The 13,794-nt window shown below is 43.9% G+C and overlaps 1 protein-coding gene across 3 annotated transcripts in view; it reads right to left on the minus strand.

Annotated features, from left to right (window-relative positions):
- YEATS2 (YEATS domain containing 2) overlaps positions 1 to 13,794 on the minus strand; it is a 1,703,429-nt gene that overhangs the window by 766,033 nt on the left and 923,602 nt on the right. For all 3 annotated transcript variants that reach the window (XM_044070010.1, XM_044070009.1, XM_044070008.1), the window contains one exon: positions 115 to 276. In XM_044070010.1, the coding sequence (XP_043925945.1) occupies positions 115 to 276 (162 nt within the window). The remainder of the gene's footprint in view (positions 1 to 114; positions 277 to 13,794) is intronic.

Raw genomic sequence — 13,794 nt, forward strand, 5'->3', positions numbered from 1 at the left:
AATGACCACTTTCCATCTAAGTGCACCGGTAGAAGTACAACTTTAGGAGTTAAACACATGCATAGAACACTAACAGCTTATGACAGAAGCAGAATTTTAGAATGTATTTCTCACCTGTATTACCAGAGGCCCGTAGTATCGCTCCTTGTGGAATGAGAAGCAGCTTGCCTTTTCCTGATGGGTTCTTGCTGTTCGTTGTGAGATATAGTTTAGTGCCTGGTGGCAAGTTAGCCAGGTTTGCAAGATTAGTGGCAGGTAACTGAAGTGTAGCCATGACTGTAACGAAGCAGTAAAAAATCAAATTACATTATCACTGACTTATTTTCCAATATTTGTTCTGTCCAGTTAAAGAAATACAAAGTAGTATTCGTACACAGCTGATGGAAGCAATCAGCTAATGATAAAAGCCATCTATGTTTTTAAACTATATTACACATAAATGGAACCTATGGCTTATGTACTCAACATAACAGTGGATTTTCTTGCAGCATGTAAAAGCAAGGGGTTGCTGCAGCTTCAGTGTTTCATTAAGCAGCCTTTTTACTGGGACCTCTCTATTCAGATAGCACTACGGGCCTCTCAAGACAGTATGAAATTGGAAGCCCCTCAAGTGTACCCCAGTTCTTTTCCACAGTGGTATAAACTTCAAAGATGACTTTTTAATCTATAAAGGGGCACAAGACTGGTACAGTGTTTGGCTGGTGAGTACAGCAAGACAAAAACACAGGCTGTACACTGTAACTTCCTTGACATGTATATGCACACTCCTTAAAGATTCAAACACAGATGGTAAAAAGGTTAGGTGTAACACATGATTTGCAAAGTACACGTGTGTTAGCTACACCTACCATAACAGCAGATGTTTGAATTCCTCACTGCTGCAGAAGTCTTCGGCCTATATGGGTTGAGTCTTGCCAAAGACACAACTGGCCAGCTCCCAAAAGCTCTAGCTCCCTCCCACACGTTCACTTTGACTGCTGATTGGTCAGCCCTGTGGAGGCAAAATCAGAAGTCATAGTGGAAAATCTTCAGGACTCCCTTGCCAAACAAGAAATAACCATCAAATCTATTTCCAAACAAAAACTATATACAGTCATAGGGGGATGGAGGATGGGTGCGGCTACTGCAACACTGACAGATTTGAACATCTACTGCTATAGGTAAAACTGTACAATGTTCATCCATAAACAAAGCCAACCCCAACTGTGTGTGTGTGTGTGTGTGTGTGTGTGTGTGTGTGTGTGTGTGTGTGCGTGTGTATATGTATGTATGTATATATATATATATATATATATATATATCTCGAGTAGCCCCTACAGAATGGTATTACCAAAGCCAGTCCTGGATCTACAGAAAGAATCCAGTTTGCAATGCTTTGTAAAGATATGTACAGAGGATCATGTAGTTGTCTCTAAAATGTTTCTAGAGTCCACCTTTTTTCCACTGGAGAAGACAATGCCTTTGTAAAGGGTACCATAATACTGCCTGGAACTGCTTTACCAAGGCTGCCTGGAATTGCTTTACCAAGGTGGGCACAATGAAAGGCTTCAGCTGAGGACAACCATCTGGAAATGGTCTGTTTTGAGATGGGTTGTTTTTTCTTGGTCCCACCATAAGAAATAAACAGCTCATCAGCTTTTCTAAAGGACTTGATTCTACCAAGATAGTACCTAAGCTGCCTATGTACCTCCACAATACGTAGAAGCCTTTCTCTCTGGGAATAACGCTTATGACATTTTCAGACTCACTTGCAATTGTGGGACAGTATCAGTATTTGCCAAGGATATCACCTCACGATTCCTTGGGACACCACATCTGAACTCCTACAAGTCCACATCACCATAAATAAGACTAATTACTATTTCATAGCTAGCTATAGAACACTCTCTATGCCTCATTTCTGAGCATGATAGCTATCTTAAAGCATTAGCTAAAATTCCCATTAAACCCAAGACCTTTTGTACTGGGGGACCAACTATTCATCAATAAACTGGCTGACCTACACTGCCAATGGTTGGCATGCCCAGTGTTTCCTTGACATTATAAATGCTAATTCTCTTTCACAAATAGTTAACTATTCTACTAGGGGTCTCAATATTCTGGATAGCCCTCACAAATAAGGCCACATTTTGCACATCTCCATATCTATCATGATGCCTTCTTAAATCGGACCATCATTTAGTGACCTTTTCTTTTCAAACTGATGGGAGTTCCTTAGTAAATAACTGTGTTTAGGCAATTCAAACAATCAAACTTTCTTTGGTTATTTGATGACTTAAATACAATTTGCTGTAATCCCCCTTTCCTAACTAATCTGATTTCTACTCCCACTTAAATAGTTGTACCGATAAGAAAGTCTCTATCCACCAGAAACATAATGAGAAGTTTAAAATTAAACCTCTGAGGTGGCATATCTATATAAATAAATCATATAACATGAGAAAGAAATTGCTCAATGCTTATAAGAGGACTTCTTCTACATATCTTAACACACAAAAGCAAACTAACAAAGAAAGTACAGTTGTCTAAAATCCTACCATAACAGCAGTATTCATAAAGTACAGTTGTGTACACTTACCATAAATGTACATGTTCAAATGTATTCACTGTTGCAGTCATAACATTTGGGTTATCTGCCTGCAGGTAGCCCCCAGCCAGCCTGAATAGCAGTCTTGGGATTTCTGCATCAGATGCTGTCGCTTCTTCCATGAAGTCAGGTCGTCAGGGGTATAAAACATGCTGCAGACGCCATTACATCAGTTTTTCTTGCCCCAGATGTCAGGTGCCCCCCAAAAGGGAAGCAATTACATGGTATGGAACACCCCCAGCAAAAAGCAAATACATATGATATAACAGGTGCCAAACAAAGAGGCTAAGCAGAAGTAAAGAGAAGTAAGGGGGCTGGAGGGAGGGTAACCAGGACTGCAATAGTGACTACACTCGAACATCTACATTTATGGTAAGTGTACACAACTGTACTATGTTCTTCGTGTTTCACTGTTGCAGTCATCACATTTGGGTTGATTCCCAAAGCTAAGGTAGGGAGGAGGCAGTTAAGAAGCATTAGGGCTGGCAAACAGACCCTGTAAGACTGCTGTGGCAAATCCAGCTCTGGATTTAGAGAAGATAGGTAGGTGGTAGTGCTTGGTGAAAGTGTGTACAGAGCTCCATGTTGCTGTTTCCAGGATATCCCTAGTAGGGACTCCCCTGAGAAATGCTGTAGAGGTTGATGTAGCCCTAGTGGAATGTGTTCTGATCCCCTGTGGGTTAGGTTTCCCATGGTGTTTGTAGCAGAAATGGATGCAGTGTGCTATCCATTAAGAAATGGTTTGCTTTGAAATGGCCTTGCCCTCTGCCTCTGCAGCAAAGCTGACTAGCAGTTGATCTGATTTTCTGAAAGGCTTAATCCTGTCCAGATAGAACCTGAGCTGCTTGTGCACATCCAGGGAGTGCAGGATTCCTTTCCCCTTTATTCTGAGGATTAGGGAAAAAAGTAGGCAAATTAATGGATTTGTTTAAAGCCACACTACATACCACCTTGGGCATAAATGATGGGTTGGTCCTGAGGGAAACCCTGTCCACATGGAAGATAATGAAGGGTTCCACAGCCATATGGGCCTGCAAATTCAGACAGTCTTCTTGCTGAAGTGATGGCTAGAAGTAAAGCTGTCTTCTATTAAAGGAATTTTAGCTCTGCTGTGGCAGCAGGTTCAAAGGGCGGAAGCGTGAGCTTTTCCAATACAAAGTTAAAGTCCCAGGCAAAAGTGGGAGCTCTCCTGGGGGGGTCTTAATTTTTTGGCTCCCCTCAGGAACTGTTTAACCAGAGGATGAGGGAAAAGGGGTGGCTCAGTATTATAATGAGCAGAGATGGCAGAGACATGGAATCTTAATTGAAGAGAAAGACAGGCCTTTGTGGAGCATTTCTGTTAAGTAATCTAGTATAGGAGGTAGGTCGGGCCTAGTTGTGTCCATTCCTTGAGACTGGCTCCAGGAGCAGTATCTTTTCCACTTTTCCAAATAGAATTTTCTAGTACTAGGCCTCCTTGCCTCAAGAATGACATCCAGCACCTGCTTACTGAGAGTTGCTGGTGGAGAAGTCAGTGGATGAGCCAGGCTGCTGGGTTCAGGGTCTGTAGCTGAGGGTGCAGAATCTGGCCCATCTGCTGGGACAGCAGGAAAGGAGTGCCATGGTGGCAGCACTGTCAGACTGCACAAAAGAGGGTACCAGTGCTGGCAGGGCCAGTCTGGTGCAATCGGGATTGTCCTTGGCTTGACCTGTTTGATCTTTAGTAGAACCTTCAATAGGAGGGGAAAAGGTGGAAAGGCATAGACTGAGAGGTTTTCCCAAGTGAAGGACAGGGCATCCACTTTCCAAGCTTGGTTGTGGGGAGTTCTGGTGCAATATTTGCTCAATTGATAGTTCTGAGGGGAAGCAAAAAGGTCCACCTCTGGTGTCCCCCACCTCTTACTCAAAGGTTTGAATATTTTGGGTTCCAGTTTCCACTTGTGTGGGTCCATGAGATTTCTGCTTAAGTCGTCTGCCAGTGAATTTAGTTTGTCTGGCAGGAACTGAGCTTGCAGGTGCACTTGGCTGCTCAAGGCTGTGTTCTACAGAACCATGGCTAATCTGCAGAGTGGGTAGGAATGGGTCCCACCTTGTTTGTTTATGTACCACATAACTATGGTGTTGTTTGTCTTTACCAATAGTTGTCCTGGAAGAATAAGGCCTTTGAAGGTTGTCAGAGCATTCTGTACAGCTAACATTTCTTTTTGATATGCAGGTGCATTTGCTTTGGGTTCCATTTGCCCTGAATGCAGTGCCCTGCCATGTGATTCCCCCCATGCATAGTCTGATGCGTCTGTTGTTAGGGTTTGGGCGGCAGGGGAGTAGAGTGAAAGATATTCCCTTGTTGTGGTTGCAGGTCTTTGCCCACCAAAGGAACTCTGTCCTTAGACAAGGAATAATAGGAATCATTGTTTCCAGGTCTTAAACTTCAATGGAATTAATAGAATGCAAGAGGCCATAACCCCCAGGGCTTGCAATATTTTTCTTGCAGATAGCCAGGTTTTGGTGGCCAGTAGATTGAAGTAGTTTGTCAATTAAATTTGTTTCTCTGGAGTGAGGAATGCCATCAGCTTGCTCCCAGGAATACAATCTTTTGGCTGGGTACCAGCTGTGATTTCTTTTCGCTGATGGTGTACCCCAGTGAAGTTAGAAGTCTCCTTACAAATGCCAGGTGCTGTAGTAGCAAGTCCTGACTGTCCGCCTGAATCAGGCAATCGTCCAAGTATGGGTAAATCTGAATTCTTCTCTGCCTGCAATATGCAATGGCTGGAGCTAGGCACTTTGTGGATACCCTGGGCACAGTAGATAAGCCAAAGAGAAGCACAGAGAACTGATAGTGCACAGAGCCTGCTCTGAAGCGCAGGTATTTCCTGCAAGATTCCCTTATGGGGATGTGCAGATAAGCTTCTTTTAAGTCTAGGGTTGCTAGCCAGGAGTCCTTGGAGAGTTAGAATTTTGAATTTTGGAACCACCAGAAAGGTGTTGAGAATAGACAGATCCAGGATAGGACGCCAAGAGTTTTCTTTTCCGGGAACCAGAAACAATCTGGAATAAAAGCCTTGTCCCCTTTGTTCTGCTGGGACAGGTTGAATAGCCTTGACACTGAGAAGACAAAGTACTTGTTTTTGGGCCTCTGCTCACTGGTCTGGGGGGAGGTCTGGCCATCCACTTACGGTTGGGAGTGAGTTTAAGTGCAATCTGTATCCCTGGGAAACAATGTTTAAGACCCATCTGTCTTGGATAATGCATTCCCAGTTTTTGGCATGTATGGCAAGTTTCCCTCCTAAAGGTGCAAGGACTAGGGCAAGGCTTGGAAGAGTTAAGGATAAGTCATAGTGCCATTTTCCGATAGGCTGGTGGCTTACTACTCCCTGTTTTGAATGTGGGAGCACTCCACTGCTTAATCTGTGCATACCCTGAGACTGAATTCTTGGTGGTCTGCTGCCCCTTGGCTTGGACTGAGAAGGCCTGGAAGGGAATGGAAAGGACCAGTTTTTCGAATGCCAATGCCTTAGGTGGCTGTACTTGTAAGAAATCTTTAACAGTTTGCATAGATTTAGCTTTTTCCTCCATCCTTTTGAGGACTTCTTCTGCTTTATTGCCAAAAAGATGCTCCTGGTTTAATGGTGCATCTAGTAATTTTGCTTTGACATGATCTGGCAAGTTTTGTTCCTTAAGCCAAGCATGCCTTCTAAGAACAGACCCAGAGACAGCAGCCCTGCAAGATGGTTCTAAGGCATCAAACCCACACTGCAAAGTATGTTTACCAACTTGGTTAGCAGAATGCATTAACTCTTGAAAATCTTGGTATTCTGCACAGTCAATAATCAACATCATTTTCTATTTAATTAGTTCCATAACATGCTGCTGATACTTTAACATATGAAACTGGCAATTCAAGGCCCTAATTGCCAGAGTAGCAGAGGTGTATACCTTCTTACCCCATCTGCCTAAAGCCCTAGAATCCCTGTCTGAAGGGATAGGATTTTTGGCAGTTGTAGCCTTATAATGCCTTTAGGTCCCTGGGAAATAGTCTCTGGATCCGCAGAAGGATTCTTAAAAAGGAATTTGTGAGAGTCAGGTACTCTGTAAGTACCTGTCAGGTTTCCTGGGATCTGGAGGCAAAGTATCAGGGATAAGGCTGGATTCCAAGAAGACATCATCTACAATTTCCAGAACAGGAGGGATAGCTAGAGGCCTGTGCTGTGGAAAGTCTAAAAATCCCCTTAGTCTCTTTTTGGACTGAGAGTAGTCCTGGCTCTCCCAGCGGAAATGCTCTCTAAGGGTATGCAGGGTTTCACCAAAAGAAAAATCTTCCGGCGGGGAAGCAGAGGGAATGCAGTCCTCTGCATCAGAATCCTCACAGGTAGATAAGGGTATGTTCCAGGTAATCAGAGGGATCAGAGTACTCAGATTCCTGATCAGATGAATCAGAAGGAAAATCAGTTCTAGGTCTCTCTGAGGGGGGAGGCTGGCTTCCCCTAATTAAGGTAATGAGGTCTTCAGCCACTCTAAGCATTTGTTCTTGTGGGCCTGAGAATGTGCTTTGTTCATCAGTTTCCTAGGCATAGTGCAAACTTTAAGCCTGAGAAATTCGGTACTTTTGGTTTGAAACAAAGTAGTCAGTTTAATATGAAGATCGGAAGGCCTGAATACACCCTCAGAAGCCGGTGCCTGCACAGCGGCTCCAGATCCAGCTAAGGTAGAGACATCCGCAGGTTCCATAGTCGAAGAAGCATCTTGCGGCATACCAAATGGGTCTCGGTAGAGGCCTGCAAATCTGTAGAAGGGGTATCAGGGGCTGCGCAAGCGCCTCACTGAGTACCGGCGGACCGGCGACTAGCTTAACGGTAGCGTCATTGGCAGTTTTGGACCTATGCGGTCTGTCTCTGTCTTTATCCTTATGCTTTTTGGAAAATCGGTAGTCGGATGGCTCATCGAAGCCATTTCGGAGTACGGAGATTGAGAGCGAAAGAATTTAGCTGCAAAAATTGCCCAATGACGAATAGTACGGGCATTGAACAAGGCACAAAACTGACAGTGAGGGACGTCGTGGTCTGGGCCTAAACAGGTGACGCAGAAAGAATGAATATCTCTGTGAGGTATTTGCTTTCCACAGGCAAGACCATTATTAATTTTTTTCTGACATCGGTTAGAGCAAGAAAAAAGGATTCCCAATGGGGTACTTATCTTTTAGAAGACTTCAGGTCTGAAACTCAAAAACGAAAATTTCAGGAGTCGGCCGACCGGCACTTGCGAACTGCTTCTGCTTTGGGCACTGCAGGGCAAGAAAGACTGATGTAATGGCGTCAGCTGCATGTTTTATACCCCTGACGACCTGACATCATGGAAGAAGCGACAGCATCTGACACAGAAATCCCAAGACTCTGGTATTCAGGCAGGCTGGTGCTACCTGCAGGCAGATAACCTAAATGTGTTGACTGCAACAGTGAAACATGAAGAACATCTGAAGGGATCTCCTGTCAAAGCTTGCCAGTATAACAAAGCCTTTAGTACTTAAAGACACCATATGTCACACACATGCTTTTACTGCAAGGCATATTGCATAAACATGACATACAAACACACACTCAGAAGTCCACAAGCACACTACCGCTTTCTAGTGGACATGTACATATTAGCAAAAACCAAAAAAAGACAATGAAAACCCCATAGGGTACTTATCTGTAGTGGTCGTCTGGGTTAGCACTCTGCTTTCCGAACTGGCGAACTGGAGTCCGACGTTCACTGCGGCACAAAAATTCTCAATATAGTATGTGCAGATGTCGCTTTTATACCCTACGTCAGTTTATGGCCCTGGCGCAGGACATCACACGTACCCTCCTAAAGCAAGACTTTGGTATACTGGCCGGATGTCGGCACTGCAGGCAGCAACCTCCCTACTGTTATGAATACTGCAACATGTGAATAAAAGGACATCATGTGCATTCAGAAGATGAAAAGGGAGAAAAATCCTTCAGCCAGAAAGCGTACAAAAGAGCAGGCTAGAGAATGGGGGGGAGGGGGTTGAGGGAGGAAGCAGATGCTGCAACAGTGAAGAGACACTACAAACATTCAAGAGGAAACCTGGGAGGAGGAAGGCACAGAAGAGCCACCCAGAAACCTACACAATATAACCCTGGCAAAGCTTGCTCTAGTCCTGGAAATAACATCCAACATGTAATGCTTAGTGACAGTATAAAGAGAAGCCCAAACAGCAGTCTCAAGGACAGAACTGGAGTCTAGCCTGTGAAAAAATCACCAGAGGAAGCAACAGCCCTGGCAGAATGAGCCTTTACTGATGAAGAAAGACATTTACCATGAAAAGAATAACAAAAAGAAATGACCTTAGAAATCCAGGAAGAGAGAGTTTGATTATAAACAGTCAAATGTAAATTCCTTGGGTGAAAGGAAACTAAAAGCTGCTGAGAGTTGCAAATAACCTTAGTTTTATACAAATAATATCTGAGCTGTCTATGCAAATCCAAGGTGTGAAGAGACTTCTCACTGACAGACTGTGGAGTAGGAAAAAAAAGGAAGGCGGATGAAACAGACAGATTAAGGGACACCTCAATGACCACCTTAGGCATAAAAGGATTAGTATAAGCAGACATCCTGTATCTGTAAAAAAACTAAAAAGGGAGGAACAGCCATGAGAGCCTGAAGCACAGAAACTCTTGTGGCTGAAGTGAGGTCCAAAAGAAGAACAGTCTTTCAAGAATAATGTTTAAGAATACTGAAGCAGCAGGCTCAAAAGCAGCCTGAGTCAACTTTTCAAGAGGCCGTAAGAATGCAACACTGGCTTCCTGGGAGGCCTGATATGAAGAATGCCTTTAAGAAATTGATTGATCTCAAATCTAGAGGTCAGAGGAGGAGTCAAGGGCAGACAAGCAGAAAATGATGAAAGGTGAGCTTTAAATGAAGAATATGCCAACCCAGCATGCAGCAGATTACACAGATAAAAGAAACAGAGTGCCCCCCCCACAGATAGAGAATCCTGGATGTGACAGACACTAGACAGAAAATCTTTTCCATTTGGATAAATGTGGCTTTGTTGCCTTCTTTGCCTCCTGCAGGACCCAAACCATGTCCTCAGAAAAAGGGTTTTGATCTCTTGTAGGCACCTCTATTACCCACAGTGTCAGTTGAAGAATGGTAATGTGAGGATGGATACAGGATCCCTTGTCCACCTGGTGAGCTAAATTGATGTGATTGCCCCTGGCCAAGTGAGAAAGAAAGGGGAACCAATGCTGTCTGGGCCAAAAGGGAGTTACTAGTAAGATTTTGGGAGAGTCCTGCCTGACCTTGTGCATGACTCTTGGAAGCAGAGGAAGGGAAGGGAGAAGAGGTACAGGAACATCACCTCCCATAGAAAAGAGTGTGTCCACCTTCCAAGCCAGATATCAGATTAGAGGAAGTTGTCTGTTCAGAGGGGAAGCAAAAAGATCTACCTGGGGGATACCCATTGATGGACAATGTCCAGGAACACAACTCTGTGAAGCTTCCATTTGTGAGCTTGTGTGCTGGACCTGCTCAAAGAGTTTGCCACTGGACTGTGCTCCAAGGGAGTGTAAACTGTCTGAAGAGTCACTTGATATTGGACAGCGGGATCCCATACCTGAAGAGCTAGTCTACAAAAAAGATGGGACCTTGTACTCTCTTGCTTGTTGACATACCACATCACTGTGGTTGGTCTTAAAATTTTGAGGGGCCTGGGATGAAACAGGGAATGAAAAGCTGGAACAACCAGAAACAGGGCCCTCATGTCCTTTATGTTGATGTGGTCTGACCTAAGATTCAGAGCCCAGAAACCCTGAACTTTGAGAGTCAAAGCAGGCCCCCCATCCCCTGTCTGAGGTGTCTGTAAAGAGATCTTGAGTCAGGTCTGGAGCTTGGAAAGAAAGCCCCGGGCTGAGAGAAAGAGGATGAATCCACCACTGAAGCTTGAGATTCAGACAAGGAAGAAAGGTGACTGTGAAGTCCAGAGGGTGGGAGCAATGAAGCCACACTGACTTGAGGTAACACTGCAGCTTTCTCATATGCAGCCTGTCCAAGGGAAGAATGAGAATGGTGATTGCCATGAAAGCAAGGACACTGAGAAAGTCCCTGGCCATGACTGACCCCAGAGAAAGAAGAGACTGAAAAAAGGCAATAAGAGACAGGGCTTTAGGGGTAGGCAGAGATGCCAGCATGGGGATGATCTGAATCCTGCAATCAAGGAAAACATGATCATGAGAAGGGGTCAGAGCAGATGTTTGAAAGTTTATGGTGAACCCCTGTATCTGCAACAGGGAAATAGTAAACTGCAGATCTTGAAGCAGAGCCTTGGGGGAGGAAGCTTGAATGAGCAGTTCATCCAGACAAGGAATGATCTGAACTCCTCTCATCCTGCAAAAGGCAATGACAGGAGAGAGTCATTTGGTGAATATCCTTAGGGCAGTAGAGAAGCCAGAGGGCAAAGCAAAGAACTGAAAATGCAAGGAAGAAACAGAGAAATGTCAAAATTTCCTGAAAAGGGGATGGATGAGGATACGAAAGTAGATATCCTTGAGATCCACAGAGACCAGAAAGGTCTGGGAAAGAAAAAGAAAAAGTCTGAAGAGACACCATCCAAAATGAAGGAATCTTGAGAATGGTGTTAAGCTGGAAAAAGTCCAGAAGTGGTCTCCAAGTGCCCCTTCCTGGGAACTAGAAACATTATGGAATAAACCCCCCTCCCTACCCTGGGAGGGGGTTCAGCCTGAATGGAGCCCGAGACCAAAAGAGAATGAAGCACCGCTGTGGAAAAAAGGAAGCTGTTCCTAGGGAGGTTAAGGGATGCCCAAAAAGGAAGGAAGGGATTTCCAAGCCATGAAATACCCTGGCAGATAATAAACAGAACCCAGGTGTCTTTTGCAATTCTTAACCAATTTGGAAGGGACAGAGAAAGATGGATAGACAAAGGAACCTGGCCAAGGAAAAATGGAAGCAAACTGTTAAATAGAACCTGGTCTGTCCTGAAAAGTAGGTTACTGAGAAGTAGAGGTTTGAGTAGATATAGCAGGAGGCACATGTCTAGAACCCTTTTTATCTTTTGAGTGGAAGGTGAGACTACCTATGAACAAAACAAGATTATGAAGGGTAGTTCCTTTGAAAGTTTGGAATAGTGGAAACATTATGTTTTAACTCCTGCAAGGCCTTGTCATTATCCTGGACTGACTTAAAACGTTCAGCAGCAGCACCAAAAATATTTTTATTATCCAAAGGAACCTTAATATCATCAGGTAAAGCCTGAAGATGAAGTAATGAGTAATGCCTCATAACAGAAACAAAGGAAGCATCAGCTGCATCATACCTGCACTTAATAAGAGTGGCAGGCAATTTGACAGGTGGAACCCAACAAGGAAAGGGCAGAAGCCTTCCCCATACAGTCAGAAAGATCAGAAATTACCCGAGAAACCTGAGAAAGGAGTGCCAAAACATACCTGGTCATATGAGTCTGGCAGTTAATACCCCTAAAAGATAAGGTGGGCAGCAGTATAAACCTTCTTGTACAGCCTCTCCATGGCCCTGCTATGTTTGCCTGAAGGAGACAGCTTGGTAGACAGCAGTAGCTTGGAGGGCTTGTCAAGAGACAGACACTACAGAATGATCAGCAGAAGCACATTTATACAGAAGCCTCCAAATCAGCTGAAGCTAAAAACAGCTGTCCCAGTTTGGAAACTTCCGATATTAAAGAAGTACTAGATTTCCTAAAGGGTCGGAACAGCTAAAGGCAAAAGTAAAGTACACTTTTTTATACATAACTATACATATAAAATCATTACGTTTTCTGTATGGAAGGTTTCTCCAAAGGGGCTCATCTGCCACAAAAGCACTAAAATGCCAGCTGCTGGCATAGCTATCATTCAGACAGCTAAGCCACAAAAACTAGGACTCTTCCCAATGAGGGGGAATAGATAAACACTCTCATGCTGGTGAGGGGCTTGATGTTAACAAGGCACAAAGCAGAAAAAAGTAATTAAGATAATTTGGGAACATTTAAAATAGACACACATGAAAACTCCAGAAAATGAAACAGAGATACAGGGTTTGTGACTACCATGCTGTTGAAAAGAGGTTCATTGATTCGTACTAAGCTTATCACCAAAGAAGATCCTCGAGAAGCTCAGTCACATCATCCAATAAGTGAGACTAGCTAAGTCTTCCATTAAGCAGAGTTTCTCTAATTAACTCCAGTGAAAAAGTACAGTTTTGTACCTACCATAAATGTAGATGTTCGAAGATCCACATTGCTGCAGTCCTTACACTTGGGTAGTCCGCTGTCCTCGGTCGGCCCGAATATCAAAGTATAAGGCTGACGTCGGTCAAGGCGCATTTGACTGACATCAGGACGTCAGGGTACAAATGCGCATGACCGACGTCATATCCTCAGTCTTTTCTTGCCCCAGATGTCAGAAGACCCTAGAAATAAAGGTCAAAACCAAAAGACAGCAAACAAACAACCAACCATCCTAGCACTAAAATATGTACACTATAGACAATATACACCTATTGACAACCCAACCCACACAACCGCCTTCAACTACAGAGGGAAGGAGGGAGATAGTGGACTGCAGCAATGTGGATCTTGAACATCTACATTTATGGTAGGTACAAAACTGTACTATGTTCTTCATCTCACATTGCTGCAGTCCTTACACTTGGGTAGAATCCTAAGCATAGGTAATGGAGGATGGCTATACTAATAGGAAGCAGGAGCTGCCAAAATGCCCTGCAAAACAGCAGTGGCAAAACCAGCCCTGGATTTAGAGTAAAGTGGAAGGTGATAATGCCTAGAGAAAGTATGCACTGAACTCCAAGTAGCTGCCTCCAAAATATCCTTAGTTGCCACCCCTCAAAAAGCTGTCGAGTGGCAGTAGCCCTAGTGGAATGAGGCCTAATCCCAGCTGGAATTTCCTTGCCATGATGGGAATAACAGAAAGCAATGCAAAACCCAATCCACTTAGAAATAGTTTGTTTTGACACAGGCTTGCCCTGAGAACTCAAAGCAAAAGAAACGAATAACTGCTGAGACTGCCTGAACCCCTTAGTTCTGTCCAAATAATTAAGCAACTGCCTGTGTACATCTAAAGTGTGCAAAATCTTTTCCCCTTTATTTTGGGGATTTGCATAAAAAGTAGGCAAATGAATAGTTTGGTTTAAAGCCACACTAGAAACCACTTTAGGCATAAAGGAAGGATTAGTAC

Source organism: Protopterus annectens, chromosome 4.part1, assembly GCF_019279795.1.
Source record: "Protopterus annectens isolate FY-2018-M chromosome 4.part1, PAN1.0, whole genome shotgun sequence".
NCBI lineage: Eukaryota > Metazoa > Chordata > Ceratodontiformes > Protopteridae > Protopterus > Protopterus annectens.